This window comes from Bison bison, unplaced genomic scaffold, assembly GCF_000754665.1.
Source record: "Bison bison bison isolate TAMUID 2011002044 unplaced genomic scaffold, Bison_UMD1.0 scf7180017864079, whole genome shotgun sequence".
NCBI lineage: Eukaryota > Metazoa > Chordata > Mammalia > Artiodactyla > Bovidae > Bison > Bison bison.
In genome coordinates this window covers 957467-967459 of record NW_011494651.1, presented here as the reverse complement: position 1 = coordinate 967459, position 9993 = coordinate 957467, and the positions used below count along the sequence as shown (strand labels likewise).

General features: G+C 42.9%; 1 protein-coding gene across 1 annotated transcript in view; it reads right to left on the bottom strand.

Annotated features, from left to right (window-relative positions):
- Window positions 1–9993, bottom strand: part of NUP50 (nucleoporin 50kDa) — an 18913-nt gene continuing 8920 nt past the window's right edge. The window contains exons 5-9 of the mRNA XM_010837601.1: window positions 7068–7254; window positions 5143–5796; window positions 2850–2931; window positions 1310–1428; window positions 1–480 (exon numbers count right to left, since the gene is read on the bottom strand). Of these exons, the coding sequence (XP_010835903.1) occupies window positions 278–480; window positions 1310–1428; window positions 2850–2931; window positions 5143–5796; window positions 7068–7254 (1245 nt within the window). The 3' untranslated portion in view covers window positions 1–277. The remainder of the gene's footprint in view (window positions 481–1309; window positions 1429–2849; window positions 2932–5142; window positions 5797–7067; window positions 7255–9993) is intronic.

Sequence of the window (9993 nt, the reverse complement as noted above, 5' to 3'; positions counted from 1 at the left end):
TCACTTGTGGTTAGTTTAATAAATGAATGTTAAAAATCTTCCAAAATTTTTCTTTCAAATGTATTTTACACATTAGACAGTTCTTAAGAAGGGAGAATGCAGTTTCTTAACACTTAACATCGAAGGTTTTATTGGCCTTTTAATATTAATCTTCCCCACAAAAGTTTTAAGTTATCTCTAAGTCCTAGAACGTCAAACTAAGAAGAGAAGAAAACTGACTAAGCTCAGGGGCGCCAGGGGAAGCAGCAGCTTGGCAACAACTCTGCAGCGGGCATGCTCAGGCATCCTTCTTCTCCAGCAGAATTTTGTGCAGCTCGTCCGCGTCCTCGCTGGTTTTCACCCGAATCAACATGGTCACAGGGGTGGCGGCGTTCTTCTCATCGACGGGCGGGTTGGGGACGCAGACGATGAGCACATTGTTCTTCCCCATGCGGGTGCAGGGCATGCTGGGCACAATCAGGATGTTGAGCAGTATGTTGCCTGCATCGAACAAAGGGAAATGCATCAAAATATTTCCCATGAAACTACACCTTGAATAGGCTAAACATTAAACAATTATGCAACACGGAGCCACAGGAACGTCACAAAAAGGGCCTGGTTCCCCGACAGACCCCCTGACAGGATGGGGTCCCCGAGAGAGGACTGTGGGGCCTCTGGCAGGACGTGGCCTAGGCCCCACCGAGGAGGCCTTCTCCCCCAAGAGCGGTCAGCTGGGAAACGGCCGTCACAGGGGCCAGCACGCTCACGGGCAAGAGTGAGCACGCTGTGACTGCACCACGGGTCAGCCGAGCCCACGTGAAAGAAATAGCTTCACGGGAGTCTGTTTCAGGGACACCCCGACCACTTCCCTCCCCTCAGACCCCCGACCCAGGCACTACCCCCTCCTTTCAGAGGACTGTTAATGGTAAAGCTGGAGGGTGGACAACAACAAGTTAATGATTCTTTGCTACATAAAAAGGATCCTTTACAAGGTTAATTCTCCTTGAGAGTTAACTAAACCGTCCAATTTACCTACAGTTTCTTAGTCGTATTTCTCGCACAAAGGAAAATGAGAACACGTTGTCACTTGCTGGCAGCAGCTTTTTAATACATTGAGTTTTTCTTCTGCACTATTACCCCATCATTCAAATAAATCGGTAAGTAATGAGTCAGTATAGGATGAATTTGTCCTGAACAATCTCTTCTATTCCAAAAACCACATCAACATCCTTGAAAACCTTGAAGACTAAAATCAGCAAAGTACAGAGCTTCTATGTACCATGTAATTATGATTATTTTGTGCCACCTGAAGAAAAAGGTACTCACTCACCTAAATTGGTGTCTGCCCGCACTAACAGCTGCGTCTTCTGATTCGCTGTAGGTTTTAAATGCAGAGTGCCCACACCCTTCTCCTTAAATTCATTTTCTTTCTTGTAAAATAGTTTACACCTAAGGAGAAAAATAATGATACGATCACTCAGTGACACGTCACGAAAGCCACACGATTCTCCAACAGCCCCTGCTCATGCTTACGTGGAAGCCAGTTAGTAAATACGGCAGAGGGAGCTTAGAAGAGTCTTTTGTTGACGCAAATCAGGTCTGCACACAAGGCAGGTAAGAGAATCCGCTGAGACAGGCTACAGTCCCTCCTTTTTCTAACCATTACACAGCAGGCCTGACACAATTCTTCACAGTGGTTTCTGAAACCATCCTTTCTCAGGTCAGTCAAAAATCCCCACCAAGCACCTTACAGTTCCCGGATGTACTGGTCCTGAGCTCAAGAGCTGCCCCTGGTGCTTAAAGAACAGGAACATACAGGACAAACGCTCTGCCCCTCAACCTCACCTTTTTCCTATTTCTTATTTTTGAATTTTCTTCAGGACTCTTTCATCTCCGTTGGTCATTATTAAACAAGTCAGAACCACTGCCTGTTCCTTTGATTCACTATGATTAGAAAAAAATCTTGGGTTAGAGTCTCTGGTCCAGTGGTTAGGACTCGCACTTTCACTGCTGGGGCCAGAGTGCAATCCCTGGTCAGGAAATTAAGATCCCACAAGCCTTGAGGAGTGGCAAAACAAAACCCAAAGAAACCTCATTCAAAACAAGCAAAAAATGCCCTAAGTCAGGGTCATTCCCTTACACCATCTGTGTAATTACATTTTAAAACAGGCAAAAGGAATTGGTCTCTTTTTAAAAGTTCTCAAAAATAAACATTTGAAATCGAACAGGATTTGGTGATTTATACTATGAAAACTGCTGACTTACTACGTCTGAAATTTTTGTATTAGAAAAACATATCCAAGGGAAGCTTTAAGGGCACAAATGTTTTTCAGTAAAATCTTTGTTAAAAAGCACTAATTTCATTTCACTGAGACATAACTAAAAATTTCCCTTCAGCCTTTTTCTGAAAGCAGCAACTCTCATTAAACAAAATCCCCCCAAACGCCAAACCAGCTTGCACCGCTGGAGGAAGACAGAGTAAAGGAAAGCCAAACCTAGAATCACTGACTTAGGTGACTATCTTTGCAGGGAAAGGAGGGGAAGAAAGGAAGGAGAAAAAGGGAGAGAACAATGAGGTAAGAGATGAGGACAAGAAAGGAGTTTCTAAAGCACCTGAAAAGCAGAAAGAGCTAAACTAACATGAAAGAGCAGGCTTCGCCCAGCAGGAAATTTAAAGATCATATTATTTTTAAATAAACAGGCCCAGAATTCTTCCTTGTCCCAATTCTGGGAGCAGGCACAGCCTGACCCCAAGAGGGGTACCTGGTAAACTCTGCAGGGATGATGTTGCCCATGCGCTCCAGCCAGAAGCCTGTTTCCACGTCTCTGAAAATAAATTCATCAAGTGGGTTGCCGTGACTACTACTTACTTTTTGGAGTAAAAAGCATCGTCTTCTTTTACTTCAGTAACTACTACTTTCGGTGGCTCGTCATTCTCTTCTTCATCTCCACCTTTTGTAAAAACACCACCAATACGATTCTGATCAAGAGCCTGAAAATATGATAAAAGAAGTTTGCCCCCCACCCCTCACCTGAACCTAAAAATTACATGTAAGCGGATACAGAAACTGAAAGCACCATCTAACTGTGTGTGGGGGAGTCAAGGTGAGGAGGTACTTGCTGGATTTTTGTAGAAAGTCTTAGAACAAAAGTGTCCGTGCTTGTATGCAGAGTGCAGGCAAAGTTACACAGAAAAAGCCAACACTGACTTACACTCAGGATGCCCACAAGAAGAAAAACCTCAGACAGGCTTCTAGCACAAGAAATTTCACCCCCAAATATTCCTGTCATCATTTCTGCATCATGCCAAAGAAGAACCAAGGAGCACAATGGCCAAAGATGGAGAAAACAAGCATTTTACAGGGCATGTTTGTCAGAGAAATGAGTCCCAAGCCAAGTGTAAGTAACTGAAGCTGTGTCTGCATTGCCACACCTCTGGACATGCTGGTACGGTGGGCGTTCTCTCGGTCTGAGCCCAAAGCACTATCCTTGACCCCAGTGCCCCAATCATAGGGGAGAGTAAGTCCCTGGTGGACACAAATTATGATCCCCTTAAAGAGAAAGCAACTGCATAAAACTCAGTGATGAGTAACTAAGAAAAAGAATTCTGCTGCTCCAACAATTCAGATCACAAGATTTAAATTTTAAGCAGGTGCTCCGGAGTTAGGGCATTTTGTTATTCTAACAAGTTCTCCAAGTCCTTCCATGCACATGATAACCACAGGGTGAGGAGTAAGTGCTTTATAGGGGTGCCCTGCTGAGAGGGGAGACTATTCCAATTCAGCATCCTTTCTACAAACAGCAAAGTCCCTGTGACTGGGACACACTCTCTGTTGTCTTATTTAAGACAGACAAAGGGAAGCTCTTTATTCTCTGCTTTGCCCTGGAGGGCTCTTGCCTGAGGATAGCTGAAGGCAGGGCAAAGTAACAGAAGGAAGATTCCCTCCAGGAAGAAAAACATAGTATTTATGGCCCACTGGCAGCTGCAGTTTTCTTTCTCAAAGATCAATATGCTAATACCCGAGGAATGCACTTTTAACTGCTTTTAAGTCTCTATACGTACACTACTTGTTTTATGACCACCACGGGGTGAAGAGGGATAATGACACAACCCGTATTTGGAGATGTTCAAGCTGGATTTAGAAAAGGCAAAGGAACCAGAGATCAAATTGCCAAAATCAGTTGGATCATTGAAAAAGCAAGAGAGTTCCAGAAAAACATCAACTTCTGCTCCATTGACTATGCCAAATCCTTTGACCATGTGGATCACAACAAACTGTGAAACATTCTTAAAGAGATGGGAATACTAGACCACTTGACCTTACCTCCTGAGAAATCTGCATGCAGGTCAAGAAGCCAGAGTTAGAACTGGACACGGAAGAAAAGACTGGTCCCAAACTGGGAAAGGAGTATGTCAAGGCTGTATATTGTCACCCTGCTTATCTAACTTCTATGCAGAGTACATCATGAGAAATGCTGGGCTGGAGGAAACACAAGCTGGAATCAGGATTGCCGGGAGAAATATCGATAACCTCAGATATGCAGATGACACCATCCTTATGGCAGAAAGTGAAGAAGAACTGAAGAACCTCTTGATGAAAGTGAAAGAGGAGAGTGAAAAAGTTGGCTTAAAGCTCAACATTCAGAAAACGAACATCATGGCATCGGTCCCATCACTTCATGGGAAATAGATGGGGAAACAGTGGAAAGAGTGACAGATTTTATTTTCTTGGGCTCCAAAATCACTGTAGATGACGACTGCAGTCATAAGCTATGTGAATTTATAAGCAAATCTCTTAAAACATTTCAGTGAACATCTATGATGAGTTTTCAATAAAATAAATTTTCAAAAAATGTTTAGTTTTTTTTTCTTAATGGAAAGGCATGTGTTTGATGGGTTTTCAAAGTTCCCATGCCAGATGTTTCTATATTATTTTTATATTCGTAATCTTTAAAATAATCCTATAAAATAGGTCTTACTCTATTTTATGAATAAGGAATCAGAGAAGTTAACCAGCTCTGCCCAGGATCACACACATGTCTAGGCGCTGATGGAGTCTGGACGTGAATCCAGACCCATCTCACTCACAAGACAATGCTTTTCCCACTAAGCACAGGCCTCCCATGAACCTAAACAGGCCTCGAGCGCTGAGCTGTGTTTACCTTTGCATTCGTTGCTGCCACTTTCTGCTTGGCTCTCCAATGTTTTAGTGGAAAATGGTGAAGAAACTGGTTTACTCTGGGTAGTATCTTTGCCAAATAAACTGGAGTTTCCAGAAGAAAATGAAAATCCAGTCAAGGGGCCCGAATTTAAGGAGCCCATAACAGAACTCTCAATTTTCTTGCCAAAGTTAAACGAGGCACTTGTGGCTCCTAGTGATGGGTCCTTGCTCTTTTCAGACACAGCTTCCACCTTCTTTTCAGACGTATCCTCCGTTTTGTTGACATGAAACAAAAATGGTGACTCTGGTTGTAATTTTGTTGAACCAAATAGAGAAGGAGGCTGTGCTTCAACTGATATTTTGTTGGCTTCACTTTCAGAATTACTGCTGCCACTGTTCCCGTGTTGCTGTTCGATGCTTGCTAAGTATTTCTCATAGTCTTTAAAGATAGGTGTGAGGTCGCAGAGCGGGTTTGTGTTCACGTGCTTCACGATCCAGTCCCGGACGGAGCAGTTTAAAGCTGCCAGCTGTTTGTGATAGGCGTTCCCGTGGCAAGCAGCACCAGAGGAGGAAGGCTGCTGACTGTCACCGTTAGTTTTAGGAGTTGAAATCTTTTTATCGACCAAGGAGGTAGGGCCATTTATAGCAGTAGATCCTATAGGAAATTACATGTTTAAGAATTTATTCAGAAGCTGATTTAATTAAGCCATTCACATTTTCATACCGCTCTGCCTTCACATTTTCTTTTATCGTATCCCATTTTTGTTACAGTTCAAGATGCGTATATATAGTATTCAAAAACTGCTAAGTCACTTCAGTCGTGTCTTGACTCTGTGTGACCCCATAGACGGCAGCCCGCCAGGCTCCCTCGTCCCTGGGATTTTCCAGGCAGGAACACTGGAGTGGGTTGCCACTGCCTTCTCCAATGCATGAAAGTGAAAAGTGAAAGTGAAGACGCTCAGTCGTGTCCGACCCTTAGCGACCCTGACCCTTAGCGACCCCATGGACTGCAGCCCACCAGGCTCCTCCGTCCATGGGATTTTCCAGGCAAGAGTAATTACAAAAATCAAATCAAACATTTTACATATATGTATGAATGTGTATAGATATATATATATGTATTTTTCACATGCTTGCATTAAACCTGTCATTTTAAAATAATCTTTTCCTTCAAAAGGATGCCCACTTCACCTAAAACTGTCAAAATAGTACAAAACTTAACCCCCAAGGTTGCAGGAACATCTATTAATGTAGTTAAAATCTTAACAGGAAGTGCTTATTTTAATACACTAAACACTCTGCCTAATTTAAATGAAACAGTATACACTCTTAGAATAATTTGCTAAGTATGATCCAATGAATCAGGATCACTTCCAAGAATCAAAGATTTTAACCCACAAGCCCATTCTCTGTCGCTAATTCCAAGATTCTTGAGTAATTTCCTCAAAACAGGATGAGGCAATCAACATATCCTGAGCAAAATAAACCAAGCCTGGGAATGTAGGTGTGTGGCGCAGAGGAAATCCTTGGTACATTATAATCAATGAGGTGGAGGGATGGGAGGCCTTCACCTAGGGGCCACTAAGAGCTTCTGTTTCTCTTTTGATCCTTAAGTCAATTCTGAGGTCATATTCATTTCATAGTTGAAGAAGATTTGGAAGCTCAAAGGTTAAGGAACCTTACCAAGGTCATATGGAGCTGGTAACTGGCAGAACAGAACAGAACCCAGACTATTTTGGCCTGTACTCTACTTACTCTGTAATTAGCCAGAAGCTCCCTAATTTTTGTCCCTTTCATCATTACCGTGTTCTTGCTCCTACAGCTGCAGAACCCAGAGAAAAGAAAAAAAAAAAAAAACCTTTGCAAAATCAGTTTTTATAGATTATCCTTACACAGGTTAAGACGGGGGAACAAGAGCCTACTCACCAAAGGTGGCCTTGGTCTCAGTTGCTGCCCTCGTGCTGGAGAAGGGAGGGGCACTCGTTACGCTGTTTCCGTTTGACAGTCCTTCCAGAGGCTTCCCTCCAGCACCATTACCAAATCCAGAAAACCCTCCTCCTCCAGAAGATGCAACCAAACCTTTAAAACCTTTAAAGGCCCCTCCACCATCAGACTGAAAAATAAAGAAAGAGCACACATTAGGTAACTCTTTTTGTTTCCAAGCAAGCAAGCAAAAGGCAGTATTCTCTTGGCTAAATAGTACCCACAACCCTTGTGCAACCAGCATTTAAGGAAACTGCCAGCACAAGCAGAGACAGAACACAGATTTTACTCATAATGGTAGCTTTGCCAGCTGAAACTGCCTTCATGTAACAGGAAGGACAGATGGAATCTAGAGTGAAATAATTTTTTAAGATCTATGTATGATATAAAAGGTTAAAAAGACTAATTCAAATAAATTTATGGACTTACCACCAGCTACAGAACTATAAATACAACACATTCTCAACACAACTAAACTCCAAATGAAAGACTTTTCATACACTATTCAAAGACCAAGTGCCTAAAGAAGTTATAGAAACATCAAGTTAGGTTCACTAGAAGCATTTTACCCACTACTTACAATTTCCTACGAACTTCTGGAGCTTTCAAACTGTGTTCAGCTTTCAAACTGTGTTCAACGTACAGAACGCTGGTGCTTTGGGGGTGCCTGGCCCGCTTCATGACACCTGAAAGCTGCTCTCGGCACTGCGGTCTGCACTGTCTCTACCTCTTCACTGTCACTCGCAGCAACAGCCGGCCCGCCCCTTCCCGAGCCTATCTTCCCAGGCAGCTTGTCCTCGCCACAAGTTCCCGCTCTCAGGCCTCTTCCCAGCAGCCCCCAAGGGAAACTTACCAGAGCTGCATCTCCCAATTCCTGTTGAGTGACCAACCAGTATACCTAGCAGTCTCCTAGAGAACTCCATGTGGAGGTACCACAGGCCCTGAAATACTTTCCTAAAACAAAATCAGTAACTTCCACATGAAGTCCCTTCCCCCCTGTATCTTTTCCATGAAAGAGCTATCAAATACTACTTGGCTCAAGACCTACATCCAACCAGTCACCAGTCTTAAGAATGACATTAGGCCAGAAAATAACTCAGAAGAAAGAAAAATTGAACAAAGCCACCACAGAAATGCAGCTGAGCAGGTTTATTCCAAGGATGCCACCCAGGCTGTTCAAACAAGCCTCTCTTGACTGACAAGAGACGTCCAGATCACCAAGACAGCACTCACGGGTCTGGGATGTATTTGAGGGATGAAGAGCTGTTAAACATGGAGTGATTGCTGAATATGGAGACATGATTTCAGTTCATGAATTATAACTCATATTTTATCTTTTTGAACACAAGAATGAAACATTTTGCTGGGAAACAGCTATAGCAAACCTAGACAGCATATTAAAAAGCAGAGACATTACTTTGCCAACAAAGGTCCATCTAGTCAAAGGTATGGTTTTTCCAGTAATCATGTACAGATGTGAGAGTTGGACCATAAAGAAAGCTGAAAGCCAAAGAATTGATGCTTCTGAACTGTGGTGTTAGAGAAGACTCTTGACAGTCCCTTGAACTGCAAAGAGATAAAACCAGTCAACTGTAAAGGAAATCAATCCTGAATATTCATTAGAAAGACTGATGCTGAAGTTGAAGCTCCAATACTCTGTCCACCTGATGCGAAGACCCTGATGCTGGGAAAGACTGAAGGCAGGAGGAGAAGGGGATGACACGAGATGATTGGATGGCATCATCGACTTAATGGACATGAGTTTGAGCAAGCTGTGAAAGATGCGGAAGGAGAGGGAAGCCTGGTGTGCTGCAGTCCATGGGGTCACAGAGTCGGACGCCACTGAGCAACCCAACAACAGCACACACTAGAAGGACACCAGAATGGGAAGCGCTTCTGTTATTCTCAAAGGTGTTACCCCACCCACACCTCAGTCCTGGGAGGCAGATAAGACTGAGAATAGCTTACATTTTCCTGTCTGATTCCCAACACCCACTTCCCTTGCTTTCCAATTACTATATTCATTTTTCCACTTCATGCTATAACACAACTTGAATTTGTCTACATCTATCTCTTATTCCCCCAACTGGATAAGCTCCCGTTAACATACAGATGTCATTTATTATCTTTTATATCTTCCATTACTGTGATATTGAATGGTTTGCTTTGGAAATGAACAGAGATCATTCTGTCGTTTTTAAGATTGCATCCAAGTACTGCATTTTGGACTCTCTTGTTGACCATGATGGCTACTCCATTTCTTCTGAGGGATTCCTGCCTGCAGTAGTAGATATAATGGTCATCTGAGTTAAATTCACCCATTCCAGCCCATTTCAGTTCGCTGATTCCTAGAATGATTCAATATCACGGTAATCCAAGTCTATGTCCCAACCAGTAACGCTGAAAAAGCTGAAGTTGAATGGTTCTATGAAGACCTACAAGACCTTTTAGAACTAACACCCAAAACATATGTCCTTTTCATTATAGGGGACTGGAATGCAAAAGTAGGAAGTCAAGAAACACCTGGAGTAACAGGCAAATTTGGCCTTGGAATACGGAATGAAGCAGGGCAAAGACTAATAGAGTTTTGCCAAGAAAATGCACTGGTCATAACAAACACCCTCTTCCAACAACACAAGAGAAGACTCTATACATGGACATCACCAGATGGTCAACACCAAAAATCAGATTGATTATATTCTTTGCAGCCAAAGATGGAGAAGCTCTATACAGTCAGCAAAAACAAGACCAGGAGCTGACTGTGGCTCAGACCGTGAACTCCTTATTGCCAAATTCAGACTTAAATTGAAGAAAGTAGGGAAAACCACTAGACCATTCAGGTATGACCTAAATCAAATCCCTTATGACT